The sequence below is a fragment of the Heteronotia binoei genome, chromosome 2, assembly GCF_032191835.1.
Source record: "Heteronotia binoei isolate CCM8104 ecotype False Entrance Well chromosome 2, APGP_CSIRO_Hbin_v1, whole genome shotgun sequence".
Taxonomy (NCBI): domain Eukaryota; kingdom Metazoa; phylum Chordata; class Lepidosauria; order Squamata; family Gekkonidae; genus Heteronotia; species Heteronotia binoei.
Genome location: NC_083224.1, coordinates 186,396,071 through 186,422,908, shown reverse-complemented (window position 1 = coordinate 186,422,908; position 26,838 = coordinate 186,396,071). Strand labels below are relative to the sequence as shown.

General features: G+C 46.8%; 1 protein-coding gene across 1 annotated transcript; it reads left to right on the top strand.

The window, feature by feature from the left end:
* Positions 1-695: 695 nt before the first annotated feature.
* On the top strand, positions 696-26,838 carry LOC132567068 (perilipin-3-like). Its single transcript, XM_060232668.1, has 8 exons — positions 696-972; positions 12,752-12,821; positions 13,626-13,821; positions 15,787-15,869; positions 18,088-18,319; positions 20,906-21,120; positions 23,823-23,954; positions 25,437-26,838. The coding sequence occupies exons 1-8, from the start codon at positions 866-868 to the stop codon at positions 25,896-25,898; spliced, it is 1,497 nt and encodes a 498-aa protein (XP_060088651.1). The 5' UTR covers positions 696-865; the 3' UTR covers positions 25,899-26,838.

The following is a 26,838-nucleotide window of genomic DNA, read 5'->3' as shown; positions in this document are numbered from 1 at the left end:
ACTTAACTTTTGACTCTTAGCTTTGCTTCCGATTAAGTCGTGGTCAGCAGTACAAGAACCGAACCAAAGGCAGGCAGGCAGGCTGGTTCAACCTCACAGACATGCATTCCCACGCTCATACCCAAAAGCACTTGTATTACAAGTGCACAGGAAAGCTTACACCTTCAATAAAACTTTGTTGGTCTTAAAGGTGCCTCTTAGGGTTGCCAATCCCCAGGTGGGGCCAGGGAATCCCCCGCGTTGGAGGCTCTCCCCCAGCTTCAGGGTCATCAGAAAGTGGGGGTGGGGAGGGAAATGTCTGCTGGACACTCTATTATTCCCTATGGAGACCAATTCCCGTAGCGTATAACAGAGAATTGATCTGAAGGTATCTGGGGCTTGGGGGGGGGGTCTGTTTTTTTGAGATAGAGGCACCAAATCTGCAGCATAGCATCCAGTGGCTCTCCTCAAAATACCCTCCATGTGTCAAAACGATTGGGTGAGAGGGTCCAGTTCTATAAGCCCCAAAAGAAGATGCCCCTATCCTTCATTATTTCCAATGGAGGGGAGCCATTTAAAAGGACTGTGGTGCCTTTAAATGTGATGGCCAGAACTCCCCTTGGGAGTTCAATTATGCTTGTCACAACCTTTCTCCTGGCTCCACCCCCAAAGTCCCCAGATATTTCTTGAATTGGACCTGGCAACCCTAGCGCCTCTCGGGCTCCAGCTTCGTTCTGCTGCTTCAGACAAACACAGGAACTCGCCCTATTAATTTATCTTTGTGTAACAAGTTCTAATCGCAAAGTTCCCGGCCTTTGGCACTCCGTCGCTCCCTATTGGCTGGAGCCGAGCCCTCGCTTCACCGGATTGGTCCTGACGCACTGAAATGCAGCGAGGCAGTCTACTTCTCGCCACGGCGATTTTTGTTACTCCAGAATCGATTGTTGCCAGTGGCGCGGCTGGGCTCCGGAGCGAAATAGTTACACCCGCGGGGTAAGTGGAAAGTTCGGTTTGCGATTGCAGGCGTGTTGCTAAATTAATTACGCTTCCAGACAAAGTTCTCGGCGCTGGGAGAGGAACGTTGCTTAACTTCCACTTTGAGGCTGGATTGGTTGGTGGCTAAAATGGAGTGTTTGTAGCCCCAGCTCGGAGGGGGAGTTTTAAAAGGCGTGGCTGAAATTTGCTTTTTTTTTTAAGAATTGCAACTTCGCTCCTATCGGTTTCTTTCCTTCCCCACCCCCTTCCCTCCACCCCAAAATTCCAGCTGGCGCGCGTCTTTCTCCTGCCCTCCTGCAAACAAAGTTTAAAAAAAACTTCCAAAACCCCTTAGTTTCTTGCAAAAATGTATTTATTTGACTCCTAAACGCTATCGAAGTGTCGGTTGGTTTGGTTTTCAGGTGGGGCTTTTAAGTCTGTTTTTAAATTCTTGTTGCAAGCCTCATTGAAACTTGCTGGTACCTCGTTGCGTTTCTTAGCGTTCTTTGGCACCTTTAAATATCTGTGAGTTCTAGTGGGTTAACTTTCCTCATCAAAGCAGTTATTTGAAAGGGAACTTAGTTTTGGAAAGGAATTCCTATGCGGGAGAAAGTTGGGATTTGGAGTGTATACGTTATCACTGAGTAAATATTTTGATAAAGGTTTAAAATTCAAACAGGTATGCAGTCCATTAGTATCTGCTGGGAAACAAGCTTTGGCTTTGACGGTTCCAGCGTGGTTTAGTGATTAAAGTGTCGGACTAGGATCTGGGTTCAAATCCTGTACTCATTCTAGGGAAGCTCACTGGATGACATTGGGCCAGTCACACACTCTTAGCCTAACCCACATCGCAGGGTTGTTGTGAGGATAAAATAGAGGAGAGGGGAATGTAAGTCACTTGGGGTCCCCATTGGAGTGAATGGGGGGTACAAAAGAAGTTAATAAAATCTAAAATGCAACCAGGTTGAGCTGGATCATACTTCCTGTTTAGTTATTAAGTGAATAGCTGTAGCCTTTTGTAATTGCTTTCATCCTGGTGACTTTGTTTCTAATTTTTAAAATTGCAGCTATGTGTGTATATATATCTGCAGGGTGGTGTTGGATAAGATCTGAGTTCGAATTCATGCTTATTTATTTGCTTCATTTGTGTATCACCTTTCTCCCTAAAGTGGCTCGCATTGTTCTGCTCTCCTCCAGTTCATCCTCACCACAGCCCTATGGGGCAGGTTAGGCTGTGACTGACTCAAGGTCACCTAGCAGGTTTCCATGGCTTACTGGGGACTCGAACCTGATCTCCTAATTCCTAGTCCTGCACTATACCACACTGGCTCTCACAAAGCTCTGCTGTTCAGCTTTCTGAATGATGGTGGATCAGCCTGTGAGTCTCAATCTAGCCTACCTCACAGGGTGACTGTGAGGCTGCAAAAAGGGAGGAGGTGTATATGCTGTCCAAAATGCATGAGGGGGGGTGGGGCTAAATTACTTACATAAGTACCTGCATAAAAGCACTCTGGGGCGTTGGGAAAAGATGACCGGAATCATCTCAAGGCCACAATCCTGTATATACTTCTAGCCAGGGGTGGCCAACCTGTGGTTCAGGAGCCACATGTGGCTCTTTCACACATATTGTGTGGCTCTCAGAGCCCCCACTGCCCCCATCAGCCAGCTTGGAGAAGACATTTGTCTCTTTAAATCACTTCTCCAAACCAGTCATCAACTTGGAGAAGACGTTTAAAGTTGATTTCTTTCCCCCTCTCCCCATCTGTTTGCCTTCCTTCCTTGTCTTACAGCTCTCAAATACCTGATGTTTATTTTGTGTGGCTTTTACATTAAGCAGGTTTGGCCATCCTTGCTTCCAAGCTCTTTGGGGCTAGCTGTGAGTTATGGGACTTCAGTAGATCTCTGGAACTGCTCTGCCACTGGTTCACATAGCTCCAGATTCAGGGCTCCGCCCACAAAGGGCTTACAGTCTGAATTTGGGCGGGTGAAGTAAATATTGGGGTGAGGTGGAATGGAGAAAGAAACTGCTTGTGTTGGTGCCTTGATTTTGCTTAAGATCTTTCAAGTCATTATTGTTAATTTCTTGCTCTGTTTTCTTTGTCTGGGTCAGGTGCATGTGATTAATGGGGCGGATCCGCTTTGGCAGAACTGTGTGGTGTAGAGTGTTTCATCATGTTCCCAGGGCTGGGACACACAATCTCTTCCATTTTCAGCTACAAAAGTGGCATTCTTAGAGTTTCCAGCTCCTGGATGAAAAATTCCTGGATGTTTTTGGAGGGAAGGGGTGGCAGAATCTGAGCATAGCAGCATTTGAAGAAGAAGATGATGATATTGGATTTATATCCCGCCCTCCACTCCGAAGAGTCTCAGAGCGGCTCACAATCTCCTTTACCTTCCTCCCCCACAACAGTCACCCTGTGAGGTGGGTAGGGCTGGAGAGGGCTCTCACAGCAGCTGCCCTTTCAAGGACAACCTCTGCCAGAGCTATGGCTGACCCAAGGCCATGCTAGCAGGTGCAAGTGGAGAAGTGGGGAATCAAACCCGGTTCTCCCAGATAAGAGTCTGCACACTTAACCACTACACCTCAGTGAAATATACTGTCATGTCCATCCTCCAAAGCAGCCATGTTCTTCAAGGGATCTGATCTCTGTTGGCAGGAAAACAGTTGTAGTTCCAGGAGATCTCCAGGCCACGTCTGGAGATTGGCAACCCCGTGTGGCTTGCTGGGGGGGAGAAATGATGCCTTTACTATCAAAAGTATGGGGTAACTAGCGAAACTCCCTCTAAGCTATGGAGTCTTGTGAGCAATAAATTCTACTTTGTGAGCTACTGGCGTTAATGTGAGCGAGTGATTGGGCTACTGCAAATCAGTTTGCTCTAGGGCCATCCTTCCTGTGAGCCAGAGGTTAAAACACTGTGAGCCAGAGGTTAAACTGTGAGCTAGCTCACACTAACTCACCTTAGAGGGAGCACTGGTAACTAGTCCTTACGTTATATCTTGCTCCTCCTCTTTTCCAGTGTTCCCTCTGAGGATGAGAAACCTGTGTTATTGATTTATTTTTTTAAAAGCAACTCTGCTATGCGAAACGTGACCTATGACTTGGATGGTCTTTCCTCCATATTGGAGGTATTGTGCCCCTGGGTAATCTTGCCTCTTGCCGAGTCATTCCCAGTGGTGTGGTGTCTCCTTACTTACTCTCTGGTTGCAACATTTGGAAGGATTCTTGTGGAAAGCACACGTTGCATGACTAACTTGTGCTGCAGTGAGTAATTTCATGTTGCGGCGTGTGTCCCCGAGGTTGACCTTCTCCTGAATGAGTGTTGAAAGGACTCCCGCAGTTTCTAAATGAGTAAGCTCAGGTTGAGCCTGCCGGCAGCTGACCCAGTAGGGCAGAGTTGAGACACTACACAAACACAACCCGCTTCCCTGTCGCACAAAGGGCAGGGGCCCCTTCTGCCTCCAGGGCTCCCTTTTTACCTTTCTGTTTCCTCCTCGCACTGGCCCCGAAGATGGCTTAAGACAGTGATAATTACTAGTTTTAAAATGGAACTGGCATTCTTCTAGTCCTCATGGGTGTATCTGGTTCTAAAAGATGGCAGGTGATATTTTAATACTGCAAAAATATATTACAGCTAGCCATCAATGGCTTGTGTGGGCTACTGCAAATCAGTTTGCTCTGGAGCCATCCTTCCTGTGAGCCTACCTGTCTTTTGACACGTCGAAGGATGACCACATGTTTTTATGGCACTAAGCCTCCGGGGCTTTCCTTTGTTCCTCCGTTTGTCTTTTTTTTTTTAACTTAAAATGTTTATTTTACCTTAAACTCATATAGTACATTCTGTCGGTAAACCTTTGAATTTACAATTACCAAGAACCCCAGGGATGTTAAATAATAACCCGGGATCATGTTAAATAACCACCAGATCCCTCAATCGAATTTCTTAACTTTTGTCTTAGGCATGCCACCCACATTGCTTCGGTTTCCTATTTCTCAGACACCATGCAATTTCTGGATTCAGAGTGTAGTTGCATTCAAAAACAGAGGCAAATCCTTTATTATAGTTTTCAGGAATTTCCTTTTACACAACTGGAGTCAACTACATTTCCCACTCAGGATCCTGCACTCTCATTCTCCCACCCCCCCACCCCCAATTTGGAGAAGACAATAATGTTGGGAAAATGAGGATGTTATAAGGATGCTCCCTTCCTCTGTTATTAGAGTTGCCAATTTCCAGGGGGGCAAAAGAACAATGGCAGCACAATATATAGAATACAAAAATATCAAAAAATATTGTGCAAGAACACACACTCTTGACTAGTATATACAAAATTAAGAAAATTGTATTATCATGTAGTAACCAACCTACAAAAGTAGGCATACATTCCTATTCCTCCAGTAGAAATTAAAGACAAACAAGAGTCTCACATACAGTATTACAGGGAGGACCCCACACAGTCTCTTAATTTTCCAAACAGAGTACTAAGACTCAGCAATAAAGTTCCACAGGAGTCCCTCCGTTGCTTGCTGACTTCTGAAGGAGAAATTCTTCCCTTCACGCAAACTCCGGCTTTGATTGCGTTCCGCTGCTCCTGCAGCTTCCCTCGTAAGCCAACTGAAAGTTCCAGCCAAGTTCTCTCTCAAACGCCCATTTTGGTATCTTAATTAGCGGCTTTCTCCCTTGGAGAAAATGGCTATTTTGGAGGGTGGACTCCATGGCACTGTAGCCTGCTAAAGTTTCTGCCCTCCCTAGGCCGCACCCCCAGAATCTCTCCAGGTATTTCCCAACCCACACGTGTTAATCCTCCCTGTTACCCGTACCTTGGCCAGTCCCACATTCTCAGCCTAACATGAAATGAGAGAATGTGAGCACTTCTGAGTCCCATTTGGGGAGAAAGGTTCAGAGATGTTAAACTCATTTGTTATGAGGGCCGAATATGACATAAATGAGACCTTGTCGGGCTGGGCCATGTGTGTCATAAAATGTAATGCCAGGTAACAGAAATATAAACTTTATAGAGAACACAAACACTATTAAATATATATAGAAACTTAAAATAAAACATGCTTAAAACATTTGCACTTGTTGGTCTTAATGGTGCTTTTTTTGTAACGCTCTTGTGATCCAGGGAACTGGGCAAAGGAAGCTCTGGCTCTTTCCTTCCTTCCTCAGGGGACCAGGAAGGGGAGGAGCCTCAGCCAATAGATGAAAGAGAGGCTTAGGTCATTAGCTCTGCTGTGCAATTGCGAGAGCCTGGCAAAGGAAGCTGTCTCTCCCCCCCCCTCCCCAAGATAGGAGCCTCAGCCACTGGAGAAAGTAGAGGCCTTGCTCTGTAGCTCCTGTGTGATTGAGCAAGCCTGACAAAGCAAACTGTGATGCAGAAGGAAACGAGAGAGGGAGAAGGAAGATAACAGCTCAGAAGCTTGATAGCAGCCCTCCAGGGCCCCAGTTTGTCCCCCAGGCCGCACCCCAGGGGAACAAATCCCCAGGGATTTGACACCCCTGGTAGAGATTGACTAAATTTTTTTTAAAATATATATTTTCCATTGAGACTCCAATGGTGTTAAATGAAAGCGAGGGGAATTGGGTATGTATTTGATATTTCTATACTGCTGCTCTTGACTGTTCAGAACATATTCCTTTTTCATTTCTCTCTGAACTCTTACCAAAGGGGTGCTCAAGGCATCCAACGGAAGCTTTAAAGCAGTTTTTAAAAAAAAAAAATCATTGCATATTAAATCGGGGGCCATAAAACAGACACGGCTTGCGTTAAATCAGCAGCAGTAACATTTTTTTAGCAGCCACAGGGTGGTATTAGTATGGAAGTGAAACTAAAAATGCCAATAAAATGTTAAAAATAACTGGTGCCAGGAATAATCGCCGGCAACTGTTTTGAAACAGTGACGTGATGTTCAAAGACAAGAGCGTGAAGTTTGTTAAATTTGCAAGGAAGTTAAATAACACACATAACATGCAGTTGGCCAGGCCTTCCTACACTAATGTATATCTAACTGGTGCTGGGAACTTGGCACACTTCGGGAGGATGTTCCACAGTCGAGGGGCCACCACAGGAAAAGCCCTGCCTTGTGTGGCCAACCATCAATTGAGAGAAACTTTGGAGGAGGACAGTTCTGTGATCCGCAGGACCCACCTTCTGCAAGGAGCCTGTCATGGCAGATATGGCCATGTGCTGAAATTTTAAGAAGCCTGCCAGCCTCTTGTCCAGCGCAGGAACATAATAATAATAATAATAATAATAATTTTATTTATATCCCGCCCTCCCCACCTTGGCAGGCTCAGGGCGGCTAACAACATTTTATAAAAACATACAGTAGTTAAAAGCCTTTAAATTTAACAATATAAAACAGTGAACACTAACTTAACAACATTAGAACAATCCAGTAAGTACAATTATTCAGCGGTATAGGTCTTCGAACCGCATTGGCGGATCCTTAATTGCCGATCTTCTTAGCAGTCCAAGTGTGCAAGCTTAAACAAGGTGGTCTTGCAGGCCCTGCGGAACTGATCAAGGTTCCGCAGGGCCCGCACCTCCTCGGGGAGTCAGTTCCATAGGGTAGGGGCCGCGATTGAGAATGCCCGTACCCTAGTGTTCTGGTATTTAGTCTCCTTTGGCCCAGGGATGGTCATTAGATTTTTCCCAACTGACCTCAGTGCTCTCTGGGGTTCATACGGGGAAAGACGGTCCCTCAGGTAGACAGGTCCTCGGCCATATAAGGCTTTAAAGGTAATGACCAACACTTTGTACTGTACCCGGTATATGATCGGCAGCCAGTGCAGTTCACGTAGCCCCGGCCGTATATGTTCCCGTTTTGGGAGTCCCAACAACAGCCTGGCCGCCGCATTCTGCACTAGCTGCCATCTCCGAGTTCGGCACAGAGGTAGCCCCAAGTAGAGGGCATTACAGTAGTCCAATCTTGAGGTGACCGTTGCGTGGATCACTGTTGCGAGGTCCCGGCGCTCAAGGAAAGGGGCCAACTGCCTTGCCCGCTTCAGATGGAAGAATGCTGACTTGGCAGTGGCTGCTATCTGGGCCTCCATCGATAATGAAGGCTCCAGTAAAACACCCAGGCTCTTTACCTGGTGCGCTGCTTTCAATGGCGCACCATCAAAGGCCGAGAGAGCTATTTCCCTTCCCAGAGCGCCGCGACCCACGCAAAGGACCTCTGTCTTCGCTGGGTTCAACTTCAGCCCACTCAGCCTGAGCCATGTCGCAACAGCCTGTAAGGCCCGGTCGAGATTCCCTGGTGCGGGGTCGGGCCAGCCGTCCATTAGTAGATAGAGCTGGGTGTCATCTGCATATTGATGGCAACCCAGCCCAAACCGCCGGGCAATCTGGGCGAGGGGGCGCATATAGATGTTGAACAACATCGGAGAGAGCACTGCTCCCTGGGGCACCCCACAGTCCAGTGTGCGCCTCCGGGACCGTTCACTCCCGATAGCCACCCTCTGTCCCCGACCCAGGAGAAAGGAGGAAAGCCATTGCAAGGCCGACCCCTCAACCCCAATGTCGGCGAGGCGGCGCGTCAGTAGCCGATGGTCGACTGTATCAAATGCAGCCGACAGATCTAACAGCATCAGCACCACAACGCCGCCTCGATCCAGTTGCCGTTGGAGGTCATCTACCAAGGCGACCAGCACCGTCTCTGTTCCATGGCCCGACCGGAAGCCAGACTGACATGGGTCTAGGACAGAAGCGTCATCCAGAAACCTCTGAAGCTGCGACGCCACGGCCCTCTCAGTTGCTGATGTGGTGTGCAAGAACACACTGGGGTTCTCTTGTTCTTTCCACAGCTGCTATCCAAAGCAGGGGACTGGGGCCTTCTATAGGCTGCTACCACTCTGGTATCGGTCTGTCTGGGGGGGTCTCAGAACCCACCTGACTGCTGTCTTCTCAGCAGGCATCTTTTATCTGAAGAGGTGTGCAGACCCAAGCAGTATAACGAGTTTATTGTAAATGCTCAAAAGCAAACAAGCGGGTTGTAACTTTTAGTACAGTAGTGAACTTGGGAAAACGGCAAAGGTGGTACAAAGCAACAAAAGCCCTGATGTAACAATGTGTCCCGTTCCTCAATTGACTCGCCACTCTAGATCAGGGAACTCTCCTGTTGCAGCCCACTCTCCAACTCAGCCTTTCCAGAGAGAACAACCTTCCCTCTCTAGCTGGGCCTTTTATTACCTCCCTTCCAGGTCCCACCCTTCCGGTATCCTCTGGACAACTTTTTCTCTCCAAAAACGTGGGTGCTGCTCACCCAATCAGAGGGGCAGGAGGGAGCCTGGGAAATGTAGGTTCTGTAGCTACTCTAATACTGGCTTCCCTTGAGCATGTAGGCCTCACTAGGCCTAGGATCATGACAGCTGCCTAGATCTGACCTTCTCTCACCTTATGGATCCCCTTTCTCTAGCAACAATCTTGTGACCATTCACTGACAACACAGCAGCCTAGTGCCTGTTTCGGGGTAGTAGGGTCAATCTAGTTGTTTGTCAAAAGCAAGCCGGATCTTCAAGATGGAAACAAAGCAGGCCGCAGCCAGGTTTTTTCAGTTGCCAAGCTTCTTTGGAGCCTGATAATTGGAAGGAAGCCAATTTGTAAGAAAAATGGCATAGTTTCAGGTGTTTTGCGTTAGGGAGCAGTTCAGTACTGTGGGGGGAATCTTAATTTGTTTCCTTGGGCTCCCATTTCTAAAAGCTGACTCGCTTCTGGTTTCAAGGCATTGTTTCTCATAGTTTAAATTTTGGCACAGGGCACAAAGATGTTTAGTAGATGCAATGCAGTGGGTGTATTTGAAATGAGTAAAAATAGTCCATGCCCAGAGGAGCGTTGCAGTTGGAGGGTGTCCAGAGAATACTATCCATGCAGGCGGCTCTAGCTTGCTGTTGTATGGGTATGGAGGTGTGGAAATGAAATGCTGAAACTCTGCCAAACTTAATTCTGCCCCCACCTCCCAAAACTATCTCAGTTGGGCTTCAGGATGGGAAACAAAGCCTCAGTGAGTACAGAGCCTTTATAGTGGTTAAGACTGTTTGGCCAAGATTGAGGAGATACGAGTTCAAATCCAACAGTGGCATAAAGCTCACCAGGGGCCAGTCATGTGGTCTTTGTGAGGATAATATTTATCTGCTTTTCTCTCCCAATGGAGGGCTAAAGCCACCTTTATCATTCTTTGTCCTTACAACAGACTTGTGAGGTAGCTTAGATTGACTGGCTCAAGGTCACCCAGCAAGCTTAAATGGCGGAGTAGGGATTTGAACCTGGGCCTGGACTCATTGAGATCTGTGGAGTAAGTTTAATGGGATAAAAATGTACATGACAGAAAGACCCTGGGGGCTGGGTATTCTTGGAAAGGGAACAGCTCATAAAACCTGCCCCCACCTCCATGGGGTGGTTTGCCATTGGCTTCGCCATCATCTACACTTTCCCCCCAGCAAGCTGGGTACTCATTTTACCAAGCGTGGAAGGATGGAAGGCTGAGTCAACCATCAGCTGGCTACCTGAACCCTGCCTCCTCTGGGATCAAACTCAGGTCATGAGCAGAGCTTGAACTGCAGTACTGCAGTTTTACCACTCTGCATGCAGGGCTCTATACTATACCTTGTGACTAATAACCGCTGATGGACCTCTGCTCTGTATATTTATCCAGTCCCCTCTTGAAGTTGTCTATGCATATAGCTGTCGTAACTTCCTGTGTTAATTACTCCTTAAGTGAAGAAGTACTTTTATCTGTTCTAAACCTATGGCTCCTTAATTTCTCTGAGTGCCCACGAATTGTTGTATTGTGAGAAAAGGGGGGGGGGGGTAGAGTACTTCTTTCTTGACCTTCTGTATCCCATGCAAACGTATTGGGTTTTGCTTTTAAAAGTAGCAGAGTTAGCAAAATAAATAGAGCACGCACAGTGTATTTTGAGCTTAAAAAGAAATCTTAACTTCACTAGGGGAAAAAAGGTAGGGGAGTTACATTTGGAAAAAAAGTAAAGAAAACAGACTTGGCCATTCTGACTACATGTTTACAGTTAAGAGGTAAAAGGTTAAAGGCTGCTGCTTCTTGCTCACAGACAAAGAATGGAAAAGGTACAATAAAAGGTTGTAAATAGATGTATGCAGGATCAAAGCATTTCTTCTAATCTATTGATGGCTGATAAGAGATGTTACAGACCATTTCATTGGAATGAACTACACCCATAGTTTTCCCAAGCTAGCTAAACTCAGCTTTAATTGAACAAATTTTGAGTCCAGTGGCATCTTGAAGACCAAACAAAAGTTTATTCGGGGCGCTGCTAGACGCCAGATTTGTTCTACTGCTTCAGACCAATACGGCTGCCCTCTTGGATCAGGTTTAATGATTACAGATCAGTTATGTAATTCTCTGCTTATTAAGAACAAGTTAACTCTACAGTGAGTGGAAGTGGAAGCAACTTGAACAGATCCCAACAGTAATTTTGTAAACCTCTGTCATGTCACCTCTCAGTTGCCATTTCTCCATGCTGAAGAGCCCTACCTCTTGAGCTTTTCTTTATAGAGGGATTCTTCCATCCCCTTAATCACCTTAGTTGCTCTTTTCTGCTCCTTTTTCAGTGCTAGAATATCTTTTTGGAGGTGTGGTGTCCAGAATTGAACGCAGTATTCCAAATGAGACCTCACCGTAGATTTATACAGGGGCATTATTCTCTGGTGGGGGATTTGGGGAGCTGAGATGTTCAGTTGCAGGGAAGGCTAAATGTGTCTTAGATTGCGTGCTTGCCTTATTCACTGTGCTGGGTTACCTAAACATTTGTGTCTGCCCCATTTGTAACCTGGGAGTATTAGAATGCCAGGAGTTCTATGGCAGATAAATTCATAGATGGATGATTCTCTCGAGTAGTTTCAGGAAGGGTTAGGATTTTTTAGCAATGGCAAAGGGTTTTTTTTACTTGCACTCTGAAAAGTGGCACAAATGTTCAGAGAAAGGGAGGAGGGAGATGGTTAGTACACTCTCTACACATGTTCCGTAACCATCACTCTGATAGCTCAATAGTTTCATAAAAACATCTCTTAAGGTTCGACAAATTGCCCTGTAGGTGTGGGCTAGCAGTCAAATTGCCCTGTAGGTGTGGGCTAGCAGTCATACCAGGAGGGCATGAAAGCAACAGCCTTCACTGGCACATAAAAGTAGACTAATGATTCCTTTGGGTGTTGTCATGAGGAGTTGGTTTAAGAATGTCTTGTTGGATCCAACAGAAGGTCAACCTAGAATGCTTCTCAACAATAGCCAACCACATGGGTTCCTAGCCTCCACTTTTGAGCACCTTGGCAACAGCCCCACCCCTTTTGGTTCCCCAGTGTCTGGTATACGGTTCCTGTACATGGAGGCTCCACTGAGGCCTCCACTCGTTCTTGGTTTCTGATGAACTACTTTGTTCTTACCTGACATGTTAAGCTGGTAGTCCTTGCACTGATGTTTGTGCCTGAAAGTTCCAGAACTGGGTTGGTCAAGCCAGTTTGATGTAGTGATGAAGAGCAGAGAACTTTTATCTGGAGAGCTGGGTTTGATTCCCCCCCTCCCTCCTCCACATGAAGCCAGCTGAGTGATCTTGGATCTGTCATAGTTCACTCAAAGCTGTTCTCTCAGGAGCAGTTTCTGTCAGAGCTCTTGCAGCCCCACCCACCTCACAGGGCGTCCGTTGTAGGGAGAGGAAGCTGATTATAAACTGCTCTGAGACTCCTTCAGGTAGTAAAGGCAGGCTATAAAACCAGCTCTCCTTCTTGAAGAAATATTGATTCTTTCTCTTCTCTCTCTTCTAGCTGCATCATGCCATCAGAAGATAATATCTCAAACGAGACCGCTGGTGAAAACAAGGAGGTGGACCTACAGGTAACTGAAGGCCAGCAGCAGCCCACCTTTGACCTAAATTGACTCTTCTCCCACAGAATTCTACTGCACTGTTGCAGAGGCTGGAGGGAGACCCATTGGCCTGTCTGCTTTTGGCAGGGGAAATCCGGATACCTTCCAAGATCCTTGTGCTTCTCCTGTGTCATTCATGTCTGTCACCGCCAGAAACATGGCTATAGATATCTTCTGAGTCACATCTGTGATCCTACATTGGTTCCCCTACAAGAAGATTGTGGAATCTTTTACCCTGTTTGCTTGCATTTTCCAAGGTTATTCAAAAGAAGGGGGGAATCTGTTGTTCTGTCAGAGTCAACCCTAAACTGAAGTTCCTTGGGGACCCTTCGGTGGTCTCCGCCCTCAAACTGTGGTGGGCTTTTATGAATGGTTGGCAGTGCCCTAGTGGTGTGGGTACAGCGGCCTATAATTCTGTTTATTCAAAATATTTATAAATCTGCTTTTCTCCTGACAACCAGGGGTGGGGAGCAAAGGTGGGTCTCCTGATTCTGCCCCTAAAAGCCCAAACAGGAGGGGGGCTATTGTGGGGGGCAGTTTGCTTGTCCTAAGAACATAAGAGAAGCCGTGTTGGATCAGGCCAATGGCCCATCCAGTCCAGCACTCTGTCACACAGTGGCCACTTTTTCAGGTGCCATGGCACCCGTGGGCACTGTGTTGAAGACCCCTGATTGTAAGTGAATCAGAAAACTTTGTACCTTAAAGCTAAGAGTTCTGATTTCAAGAACAGAATCATAACTGCCCCCTTAACTTTTCCCCCTCCTCTCTTCCTAGAATGTGGTCACTCGAGTTGCCAACTTGCCTCTTGTGAGTTCAGCCTATGACATGGTCTCCTCAGCTTATGCCTCCACAAAAGAGACCCACCCCTACCTCAAGTCTGTCTGCAATGTGGCGGAGAAGAGCGTGAAGACCCTCACAGCAGCTGCTGTGAGTGGGGCCCAGCCCCTCTTGAACAAGCTGGAACCTCAGAGTAGGTGACTTAGCTCAATGTATGTAGGTGGATTGGGCCAGTTCTGATAACTAGGTCATGTATGTTTGTAAGGCCTAGAGTTCTTGCTTCTCTGTGAGGTAATGGTGTCACTTTACTCTGCTCTGGTAAGACCTCACCTTGGAGTATTGTGTTCAGTTTTGGGCACCACATTTTAAGAAGGATATAGACAAGCTGGAACGGGTCCAGAGGAGGGCGATAAAGATGTTGAGGGGTCTGGAGACCAAGTCCTTTGAAGAAAGGCTGAAGGAGCTGGGCATGTTTAGCCTGGAGAGGAGGCGGCTGAGAGGTGATATGATCACCATCTTCAAGTACTTGAAGGGCTGTCATATAGAGGATGGTGTGGAATTGTTTTCTGTGGCCCCAGAAGGTAGGACCAGAACTAATGGATCTAAATTAAATCAAAGGATTTTCCGGTTCAACATTAGGAAGAACTTCCTGACCATTAGAGCAGTTCCTCAGTGGAACAGGCTTCCTCGGGAGGTGGTGGGCTCTCCTTCCGCGGAGGTTTTTAAACAGAGGCTAGATGACCCTCTGACACCAATGAAGATCCTGTGAATTTAGGGGGAGGTATTTGTGAGTTTCCTGCATTGTGCAGGGGGTTGGACTAGATGACTCCGGAAGTCCTTTCGAACTCTGATTCTCGGGGGCTTGTAGTTCACCCAGCGTCTATAAGACATTGCGTGTCACAGCCTGCATTAAAATTACATGAAAGGCTAGGATTTCTCACTCGAAATGAGCTCTGTGTTTTGTCGGCTTGGTAGTCATAGTAACAGGAGCGGAGGAGCTGCAGGGTGGCAGCCGTAGGGTTGCCAACTCCAGATTGAGGAATACCTGGAGAATTGGGAGGTGGATCCTGAGGAAGGGGCAGGGTTTGGGGAGAGACTTCCGTGGGGTATAACGCCATAGATCCCACCTTGCAAAGCAGCCATTTTCTCCAGGTGAACTGACCCGTGTAACCTGAAGCTCAGTTGAACCCCAGGAGATTGCTCGCTACCTTTGGGAGGTTGGCAACTCTAGTGGCATGGCAGTCTCTGGGTTGGTGGGTTCAGCCTAGACGTGCAGTGGCTAGGGTCTGGTAGTCTCTGTCCCCATAAGGACACAAACTTGGCAAAGCATGTTGTCTAGGGCAGGGGTGGCCAAACTTGCTTAACATAAGAGCCACGTAGGATAAATGTCAGATGTTTGAGAGTCACAAGACATGAACATCAGATGTTTGAGAGTCACCAGGCAGGAAGGGAAGGCAAATAGATTGGAGGGGGAGGTGAAAAGAAAGCAACTTTAAATGCCTTTTCTTAGATGGCTGATGGGGTGGGGGCGGTTTTGAGAGCCACACAATATGTGTGAAAGAGCCACTTGTGGCTCCCGAGCCACAGTTTGGCCACCCCTGGTCTAGGGCGTCGTCCAGAAATGTGGGATGCTCCTCTCCCCCCCCCACACTCCAAAATTCCCTGTGTGCTCTTCCCTGCCCTCCTTTCATAGAAAAGGAATGTTGCTGATTCTGTGTGCCAAAGGGTGGAGGGTCTCCATTTTTTAAAATTTGAGTTTTCCCAGTTATTTTTAAGTGCCGTAAGCCTCCTTGGAGGCTGCATGTTTTGGAAAATAGTAAAAAATCCAGTAGCACCTTTAAGACCAACAAATTTTATTGTAGCACAAACCTTAGAGAATCCAGTTCTCTTTGTCAGATGCATCTGACGAAGAGAGCTGTGTTCCTCGAAAGCTTATGCTACAATAAAATGTGTTGGTCTTAAAGGCGCTACTGGACTCTGTTTTGCAGCAACAGACTAACACGGGTAACTCCTCTGGATCTGTGTTTTGGAAAGCAAGCCTACCAATATTGTACCCAAGGACACGGCTCTTGCCATTGTGAGGACTAGCAGCTTGGGGGGAAAGTGAACTCTTTGGCTCTCGGGACCACATGTAACAATCTCTCTTATCTCCCTGTAGTTGCAACAGCCAATGAGTATGCATGCAAGAGCTTGGATAAATTGGAAGAAAAACTACCCATTTTGCAACAGCCATCGGAGAAAGTCAGTATCTCTCTTTTCCCCAGTCCTAATAAAGTGTAAATTCAGGGTCCTGCTAAGAAGCGGTCCAGCATCCTATTGATCCATTTCTACGCTTGGTGCTGTACAAGCCGCTCTTGGGTGTGACTCACTACGAATCTGTATGTGGAAGGCTTGCACAATTGAGCATACAAAACCTCCCTGCACTGAGAGCCAGTTTGGTATAGTGGTTAAGTGCACGGACTGTTATCTGGGAGAACCAGGTTTGATTCTCCACTCCTCCACTTGCACCTGCTGGAATGACCTTGGGATAGCCATAGCTTTCACAGGAGTTGTCCTTGAATGGGCAGCTGCTGTAAAAAGTTCTCTCAGCCCCAACTACCTCACAGGGTGACTGTTGTGGGGGGTGGGGAGGTAGAAGAGATTGTGACCGTTCTGAGATTCAGAGTATAGGGTGGGATATAAATCCAATATCATCTTCTTAGAAGTCTTGCAAGTCAAGTTCCTGGTGCTGTTGCAACTTTTAGAATCTTCCTGGGTACAATGTCAGTATTTTTAAAACTGTTGGGAAGAAACAGGTTAGATAGAATGCTTTGGTACTGACTTGCTAGTTATGTGCAAGAGGGTTTTTTTTTGGGGGGGGGTGGAATTTTGGTATACTTGTATGCCTGTGCAATCAGGGTAGTACAGGGTAGATTTACAGTCTGTGATTTCAATGGAAATGAATGCTTGCCAGCAAGAGATAGCATCCAATTACCTAGAAGTAGTTCATGGTTTGATTATGGACACAAATACTCTTCAGTGTATTTCACGGATATCATAAACATTCGTGGGCCATAGCTCATAAAAAAATTGAAAGTTTGTAAGTCCTGTTCATCACCGGTATAATAAACTTATCCAGTCCAATAAAGTGCTTGTGTAGAATCTCTTCTCATATAATGGTGCAAAATCCTCAATCTTATACAGGACCCCCCCAAGACCACCTCTTAGGTTGGTTGCTAGCTGGTCAGTGCATTTCAGTCAAACCTTCCTCATGGAGGGGTTGAAAAGTTGTCCAAATTTTTATAAGTTCCCAACCACTTCAGTACACTCACAACTGACATCAAGCACAGAAATTTCTTCAATGGCTCCATTGACAATTTTTCAACCCCACCATGAGGAAAGTTTGACTGAAACATGCTGAGCAGGTAGCGAGCAATGTAGGAGGTGATCTTGGGATGCCCCATATAAGATTCCAGATCTTGCACTGTTATTTGAGAAGAGATTCTACACAAGCACTTTATTGGGCGGGATACGTTTATTATACCAGTGAACAGGACTTACAAACTTTTGATTTTTGTATGGACTATGCATGTTTGATATTTATGGAATACATTGAAGAGTACTTGTGTCAATCAAACCATGGTCTACTTTTGTGTAATTGGATATCTATTCTGTGGTTCTCTCCAGCAAGGAACAGCTGCTCTGTTCGATTGCAACAGCTTCCAAAGAACGGCTGCCTTTCCTCATTTCCCCCTGGGCATCTAATGTGCAGGAAATGCCTTGGTGGGATTCTACTCGCTGGATGGTTTATCATGTGATTGTAGTCGTTTGAAGCCTGGCTTTTTTGAGGTCTAGAAACCAGAAGACATTATGAGACTTCTCTATATATGTATTTTTAGATCCAAAGACAGGAAAAGGAAAGATTATATAATCCTTTCCTTCAAAAGGGCAGGGCAGGGCCTCAATAAGCTGTTCACATGGATGGTCCTGACAGTAGGCCGTTCTGAAGTGGCATTTGCCTTCCATGTTTGATTTGTGACATTACCTAACCATTATAGTTTTGCAATGAGGGGCTAAAATCTTCAAAGGTCCCTATGCCTTCTGAAATGAAGTGCGTGGCAAACCAGGGGCAGGGCTTTCTTGGTGGAGGCACCTAGACTTGGATCTATTCACTAGATAAAGCTCTTTCATTCCCCCCACACACAAATTGTGTGCTGGGCCTTTTTGGTGGCGGCAGCTTGATGCTGAAAACTCTCCTCCACAGTACCCTGCTTGAGTCTGGTCACCAGATGAAGCTTTTTCATTCCCCACTACCAGCTTTCAGTGGTTTTTGTATTTTTCTAACTGTTGATTTTTGGGGGTGGGGGTGGGGTACCTGTCATAAAATCACTTTTTGTGATAAGGAGTTTTTTGTGCCGGGGGTTGGAAGGAACAGTTCCCTTTTTTCTCTCCATCTTGAAATGTGAACCTCACCTTCCAGGTTGTTGCCAGCACTAAGGAAGTGGTCTCGAGCACCGTCAACGGGGCGAAGAATGCTGTGGCCAGCGGTGTGAGCGGGGTGGTGGACATGACCAAATCGATGGTGTTGGGCAGCGTGAATACCGTCATGGGGTCCAGAGTGAGCCAGATGGTTGCCGACGGCATGGAGGCTGTCCTGGATATGTCAGACGACCTTGTGGATCATTACCTCCCTACAACACAGCAAGAGCTTAGTAGGTATAGGGTAAGGCATAGGGTAGCACCCTGTATTGACAGCAGAGTCTAGAACAGGGGTCCCTTCGTGGTGCCTATGGGCACCCACCAACACTTTCCCAGTGCCCACCAAATCATTTTAGAAAGTGAGTGGGGCTACGGTGGCACTTATGCCCAGTAGGGCTTCTGGTTAGCTGTATAGGTCAGGGGTGGTCAACGGTAGCTCTCCAAATGTTTTTTTGCTTACAACTCCCATCAGCCCCAGCGATTGGCCATGCTGGCTGGGGCTGATGGGAGTTGTAGGCAAAAAACATCTGGCGAGCTACCGTTGACCACCTCTGGTATAGATTAAAAGGCGTCCTGTTAAAAGGGAAATATATCCTGTTAAACGGAGTAATAGATCAATTCAATTCCTGACATCCAGTCATTGGCTCCACTTCCTGCAGTTTCTATTTTGTGACTGTTTCCACTGCTCTGAGTCAGAATTCTAAAGAAGCTTGCAGGCTCAGAGAAGTTGGGGACCCCTGGGCTGGAAACTTGGTGTTTCTTTGTTTTCACGTTCTACTAGTGGGAGTTGCAAAACTGGTACTTAAAAGCAGTTTACTAAGAACCACCAGCCTATTGTAAATTCTGTGATTGTGTTAAGGACTGTGGTTTGATAGAGGGAAGTATGTGGAGTCTAAGATGACCCCCAGTGCAAGAGAAAAAAGAGATGAAAAAATGGGGAAAATGAATGAGGCGGGGGGGAATACAATGTTGAACGCCTCCATATTTTGGCATAAAGCACTACTTGAAATTGCCATATCGGGGTCACATGGCCCCCAGTGTTTTGAGTATGTGCTATGTTCTTATCTATCAGATCAACTTGAGTACATTGTAAAAAATAATAATAATAATGGGAGCCACTTGGAACTGTTTAAATTATGACAGATCTCTCAGCAGTGTTCCAAGGAAACAAATATTTAGACACAACTTAGCAGTAGACCAGATCTTGTATCTCCTGGCGGCTTGGAGGATGCATTTAAAGTTAAGAGTTGCTTTCTTTTCCATCCTCCCTGCCCTCATCTATTTTTTCCTTCCCTCCCTCCCTCCTCTTACATTAAGCAAGTTTGGCCACCTCTGCTCTGTAGAGACTTCAGGGTGCTAAGCGGTGGCTGACGGCAAGTGCATCAAATCTCAGCCAACTTATGGTTTATGGTTTTCAAAGCAAGACACATTCAGAAGCGATGTGCTGTTGCCCGTCTCCGTGTAGCTACCGTGGACTTCCTGGCTGGTGTCCCACCCAAGTACTAGCCAGGGCCAGCTCTGCTTAGCTTCCTGGATATGACAAGAGCGAGCTAGCCTGATCCATCCAGATCAGGGCAAGGGGGGTGGGTACAGCTGTGCAATTTGGTAGAAATCTCAAATGAAATGGGTGTGTCTTTACTTTGGAAGCTGGGTGCGTTAGGAACTGATGAAGTTTTTCTGAGAGTTTAGGGAAGAGCCAGAACAGATCAGCCACTGGGCTTCTTATTGTCTTGCTCCAGGCAGGGCATTTTGCCTGCAGGGTGAGGTAATTCAAGGATAGACAATCCCTAAATGAGAACTTTCCACTTAGCAACATGGCCAAGAGCTGCCGAGCCTTAGAATTTTGGTTCCTGCCCTCGCTCTACCTTGTAGCGGTGATTTCTACAAACTAATTTGGGATCATATGTGCCAGGGAAGGTCCTAGCAGCAGGCTGAAATAGGGTTGCCAGTTTGAGGTTGAGAAATACCTGGAGATTTTGGAGGTGTGACCTGAAGAGGCTGGGGTTTGGGGAGAGGTGGGGCTTTGATGGGGACATAATGCCACTTTCCGAAGCAGCTGTTTTCTCTGTCGCTTGGTGATCAGCTGTAATCCCAGGAGATCTCCATCCACCCTATGGGATTGAAGCAAAGCAAGTCAAATGTATCTTTGCTCCACATTCCTGTTGCTTCTAAACCTTGTGAGACTCTCAGGTGTGGCTCTTGCCGCTGCCCTCTTCCAGCCTCACCCCTTCCTTTGTAATACAGGTGATACTAGTCCACCTTAGAGAGGGGTTGTGGAGGACATAAACAATGATTACGAGAAGAGGAAATGGGTATGGGGTTCTAGGAAGCTGTGTATTCTAGCCCTAGATTGAAAGAATCCTTTTCGTTTCGCTTTTAACGGTGCAGCTAGCAAGCCCCAAAAGAGTTCTAGGCCTACAACTCCCAGCTGGTGAAGGCCAAAATGATGGAAGAGATGGATGAACTCCATAGAGATTCTAGCCTCTGGGGATCCCCCAGAATTACAGCTCACCTTCAGTCTACAGAGATCAGTTCCCTTGGAGAAAATGGCTGCTTTGGAGGGTGGACTCTGTGGACCCTTGTTCCCCACTGAGGTCCCTGTCCTCCCTAGGCTCCATCCCCAAATCTCCAGAAGTTTCCCAACCTGGATGTGGCCACCCAGTGGCCGGGGGGGGGGAATCTGGCAACTGTATGCCCCCCCCATATGCTTCCCTGAGTCCCCTGAAAGAAAGGGCAGGGCAAAAATATGACTAGCCGGCTGGCAGTTTCTTGAGTTTGCCTGTTGAAGGCCAGAAACCTTCTTGTTTTCTTTCTTCCAGTTGAAATGGCTGAGTTATTGGATACCTCTGATACGGGTTTCTCTGTGCTGGCCCCCTTAATGCCGCCAAGTGAGCAGGAGAGTTATTTTGTTCGCTTGGGATTTCTCTCGAGCAAAGTCCGTCGCCGGGCCTACCACCATTCTGTGAACAAGCTGTGGAACATCAAGAAGGCCACAGAAGGCCCCTTCACCCAACTCTACCAGATGATCGTGCTGGTAAGAATGCCCTGATGAGGTTTCTGAAGCGTCCTCTTGGGCCACTGTGGTTATTCACTCTGCTGTTCTGTCTGCAACCTGCCTTTGCTTTGCTGCGTTGCTGTGATGCTGCTGAATGTTCTCAAACATTCAGACCGCTGAGGGGTGAAGGTGTGTTCAACAGAACAGTGGCAGCTTCGCCCTGAACTGGATAGCCCAGGCACGCCTGATCTCATCAGATCTCAGAAGCCAAGGAGGGTCAACTCCATTCAAGTATTTGGATGGGAGACCTCCTTGGAATACCAGCAGCCAGGAGGTGGGGACAGGCTTTATTCATCCACCTTCCTGAATATCCTCTAGGCCCCTAGTAGAGGTCACCATGACTTCCCGATGCAGACACACACACATGGCTCTTTTTGAGCAGGAACGCAGCTCCAGCTGGCTTGGCTTCGGGGTGTGTGGCCTGATATGCAAATGAGTTTCTGCTGGGCTTTCACTACAAAAAAGCCCTCTGCAAAACAATGGTGATGTCAGGGGGTGTGACCTAATATGCAAACGAATTCCTGTTGGGTTTTTTCTCTACAAAAAAGCCCTGTGTGAAGCAATGGTGATATCAGGGGGTGTGACCTAATACACAAATGAGTTACTGCTGTGCTTTTTCTACGAAAAAGGCCCTGTGTGCACACATATATTAAACACAAAATTCCCCCCCACCACCACCCAAAAAAAAGGAGAAAAAGAAAAGAACAGTGGCAGCTTCTTTGAGGCAAGCAAGGGGTCAGTTTGAATTGGAGAAACAACCTCAGAACCATCTGCCATTCAGGATTTGGGAAGGAGAGAAGGTTCAGAGATGGAAGGATGATGGAGATGAGGTTGAAGGAAGAGGAGGAGCTGGGTATAAATCCTAACATAGAACCAATGTTCCTTCTAAGTTGTGGAGTCTTGTGAGCAGAAATTCTACTTCGTGGGCTACTGGCCTTTTAAGTTGTGAGCTATTGGCATTAAAAGTTGTGAGCTACTGCATAAATTAGTTTGCTCTAGAGCCATTTTTCCTGAGCTGAGACAAAAACGTATGAGCTGGAGGCTAAAAAATTGTGAACTAGCTCACACTAACTCAGCTTAGAGGGAACACTGCATATAACTATGGTCGAGCCAGGGAAGGAGCTGGCAAGGGAATTTGGCTGAGGGCAGGCAACCAAGCAGCAGCAAAGGAAATGCCATGGTGGTTTAAGCGAACAAAGCTCAAGCTGTGTAGTGTTCCATGCTGCTACCTTCCAGTAGTAGCAACTGAGTTGATTTAGTTACATTCGGGATTGTTTCCCTGAACACTCACAGTGTTAATAAATAACTGTGTGGGTATTACACAGGAATAAACTTAACTCTTTTTGCATTGTGAAAAGGTGTTGGCGTGAATCACTCTGGGGAAAGGGGAGGGGAAAAGTAGTAGAAATTACCTCATAACAGGAATCTGAGGTAATTTCTACTTTCTCCCCTACTTCTTCTGGTGTGAGTTACACAGAACACCTTTTCACAATTACCCCTCCCCCAAAAATAATAGTTTATTGTATTTTCTTTAGAAGGGCTCAGCGTTTAAGTGGTTTGGTGGGTAAGGCAAGGAAGGTAGTGAGTTATTAGATTTTCTACAGCAAGGGATAGAATTTCTGCCTTAAAACAATTGCAGTTTCATATACTTGCGACCTTTTACTGAACTGACAGTTCAGTTTTCCCAGAAAGACCTGTCCTTAAACTTAAGAATCTCAGCATATTGAAATAGGGCAGGGGTGGCCAACGGTAGCTCTCCAGATGTTTTTGGCTAGGGCTGATGGGAGTTGTAGGCAAAAAACATCTGGAGAGCTACTGTTGGCCACCTCTGAAATAGGGCTAGCTTTTCTCTTGGGGTATTTCTCTCAACCCCCTCACCAGTCTCTACCCTACTATTTCCCTTAGGTAACACAGAATATGTGCTCTATTCTTGCCTGTCAGCTCTAGAGTCCTGTATACCTATTGTATAGATAATGGAGTATTTTTCTCTCACTGGGCAAAGCCTAACTATTCTCCTGGCAGTCCCCCCCCCCCCCAATTTCTCTGTTGCTTCCCCCCCAAAAAATCTGAGGCAATGCTCAATATCCCCTCCACCTAACTCTCCCCTCCAAAGGTTCTACAGCCTCTCATTGGCGGATGCCAATTAGCATTGGCCTACACACACACCAAAGGCAGGAATTTGCTGGGATGGGATGCCCTGAGGGTGGAACTAGAGCCTGTCTAACACTGGTGTGGCAGTAGTCTCAGCCCAGGTGTGAATCAAGTTGAGTTGGAATTGTTGCTCTTTGGTATTGGTGGTGGTGGGGCCTCTCTGAGCCAGTTTGGTGGTGTAGTTAAGTGCACAGACTCTTATCTGGGAGAATTGGGTTTGATTTCCAGGTCTCCACATGCACCTGCTGATGTGACCTTGAGTCAGTCCCAAGTTCTTGCAGAGCTGTTCATCTCAAGAACAGTTTCTGTCAGAGCTCTCTCAGCCCCACCCACCTCACAGGGTGTCTGTTGTGGGGAAGGGAAAGAAGATTGTGAACCACTCTGAGACTTCTTCAAGTAGTGAAGGGCAGGGTATAAATCCAAACTTTTCTTCTTCTTCTTCTGGTGCATGGGGGCTATGTTTGTAACTAGGAGAAAGCATGGCTGCCCCCTCTTAACCCTACCCCTGAACCCTTTGGCTGTCTCGGTAGGTGGAAAACGTCAAGGCGGGTGTTGGCCATAGGCTTCAAGAAGGCCAGGAGAAGCTACACCAGATGTGGTTGGAATGGAGCAAGAAGCAAACAGGGAACGGAGAACTGATGGACTCTTCGGGACAGCCGGAGGTTAGCTTGTTTGTGGTGCCTGCCCCTGGGCAATGGAGCTGTTCTTTCTGGATTGGTTCTAGAAGCCTGGTATGACCCATCTGAAGGGTTCCGATTGAAGGCGCCTCTAGTCCACCCTCTTCTCCCTGATGTATCTGAAGAAGTGAACAGTGACTCATGAAAACTCATACCCTGCTCCAATTTGTGTTAATCTTTAAAGTGCTGCTCGACTCTGGCTCTCTACCACTTCCGCTTGTTAACTTCCAAGCTTCTGATAACTCATGTGCCTCTGAACATGGGAGGTTTTTTTGTGACTGCTTAATGTCCATTGGGTTCCTCACAGGCTTATTTTTGTAGCAGGAACTCCTTTGCATATTAGGCCACACACCCCGATGTAGCCAGTCCTCCCAAGAGCTTACAGGGCCCTTCTTACAGGGCCCACTGTAAGCTCTTGGAGGACTGGCTACATCAAGGGGTGTGACCTAATATGCAAAGGAGCTCCTGCTACAAAAAAAAAGCCCTGGATTTTTCCAGCCCTTTCGGAAAGCCTTCAAAGCCTGGGCTTGACTTGCCACAGGAAAAGGTGACTGAGTGCAAAGACGGTGAAACAGACTGTATTGTTTCAGTTGTTGGTGACAGATTGTATTTTGCCCTTATTTGCCTATTTAAAAATTCCCCGAATGTGGGATAACTGGCAAACCATTCAAGAAGCTAAGCTTAGGAGTTTCTTCCTGATTTCTAGGATGGCAATAAAGAGGTGATAGGCACCCCTCTAGTGTTAAGTAGTACAGTCCACCTGGAAATGCAGGCAGTTGCCCTGCATCAGCGGCCCCTGTCTTCTGAGATTAAGTTGGTAGCAACCTGAGAAAGGGCATTCAGTATTTGCAGCACTAAACCTCGAATTCTGTTCCCAGAGAGGACCAAACCATCTCCCTTCTGCTGCTGTCTTTTGCTAGAGCAGGGGTGGCCAAACTTGCTTAACAGAAGAGCTGCATAGAATAAACATCAGAGGTTTGAGAGAGGAAGGAAGGAAAATAAGTGCAGGAGGGAGAGGTGGAAAGAAAGCAACTTTAACTTTGAATGCATTCTCCAAGCTGCCAGCTGGTTTAGCTTGGAGAACTGATTTAAAGAGAGAAATGCCATCTCTTAGCCAGCTGACAGGGCACTGGGGACTTTGAGAGCTTCATAATACATGTGAAAGAGCCACAAATGGCTCCTAGGCCACAGTTCCCCCCCCCCCCCCGTGCTAGACGATGAAGGCCTTTTTGTTTTGCCTGGCATTCCCTCAGCAATCCCTCTTTCCTACCTCATGTATTTTATTTTTTACCTTGTGTTCTTACTGCTAATTTTAGCTTGGGTTTTAATTGTGTGTGTTTTGTTGGAATGGTTTTAAAGATGTGTTCTTATTTTTTTAATCCGTTTGCTGCCTCTCTGGCCCTGATGAGGGCAGGGGGCAAATTTTGCTAAGGATAATAACAGAATCAAGGTCTTCCCCCTTTTCAGGTTGAGTCGCAGACCCTGACCATGTTCCGGGGCCTGACTCAGCAGCTGCAGGGCTCCTGCTCAACCCTCATCTCCAGTGTCCGAGGCCTTCCGGTTTCTATCCAGGACAAAGTCCAACACCTCCGCCACACAGTGGAGGACCTCCACACGTCCTTCTCAACAGCCCATTCCTTCCAGGACATTTCAGCCACCATCCTGGCCCAGAGCCGCGAGAGTGTCTCCTGGGCAAACGAGGCGATGGAGGACGTGCTCGACTATGTGGTCTCGCACGTTCCCCTCCCATGGGTGGTGGGGCCTTTCGCCCCCAACTTGGTGGAGCTTCCGGAAGATGCCTGCGCAGATGCAGAAGATTCTGTCCGGGCCTGTGTAGGGTCGAAGGAGAAGCTGGACAGCCCACAGAAGGACCCCTCTGAACCTGAAAAGTTGGACAGCCCGCAAACTGAGATAAAGAAAGACGTCTAGGTTTTTGTTGCAGGTTTCCAAAATGTCTAATGTGGCTTTTGTGCAAAAACTTCTGGGAATTCTGTTGGAAGGACTTTGGCAAAACTACAGTTCCTAGGTATTAGGAGCGCTAACTCTGCTAATGTTGCTGCAGAAATCCCTCTCGATCTGTGATGTTTCAGGTGTGCCTTCTAAAAATTAGAATAGATGTAAATGACTTACGACAAAGGTCAGCTGGCTTGTTAAGAATAGAGTGGCTAGAATTGTATTAGTTTTACCTCTGGGTGACTAGATTTCCGCAGGATCTCTTTGCCAGTATCCCTAAGAGCAAGCTGTTTCAGTGTTTTGAGACAGTATCTTACTTGACTCACGTAGCACAGTGCCTACCTGTTTTCCAGAATCCACACATTAAGCTTCTTTTAGATGTCTAGAAAAACATTATTTTTCTTCCTTCCCAATCTACTTTAAGGGCATTAGCAGCACCCAGAAATAGTTTTCAGCTAGAAAATGGTGAAAGTTCAATCAGCAAATAAATGGATTGCTAGATCTTCTGGATTTGGGGGTGGGGGGGTGGGGGGGGAAGCTAAGGTCTTCAACTGGTCAGTAGGAACTCTGCAGCCCTACCTTTTGTGACTCTTCGTAGGGCATCTTAAGGAAAACCAAGATGTCCAGTGCCTTAAGTGTTCCCGGAACATCCTGTCCTTCATTCCATCCTCACTCCACTTCAGATCTTCTGACATCTTCCCTTTCCTCGACAGAATTGCACCTTTAACCCGTAGGGGCAAGCCTCGAGATCTGTATGCTGCGTTTGTCTTTTGGGTCTTACCTCTTGCTGTAGTAGATACTTGGGCTGGTGCCCTTGTAGCATTGAATCTTGATAACAGATAAATGTAATGAAACTAATGCATGTGTTTTTTTTGTACAGTGTCCTAAAAATTAAAACTTTTCTGATTGGCATTAA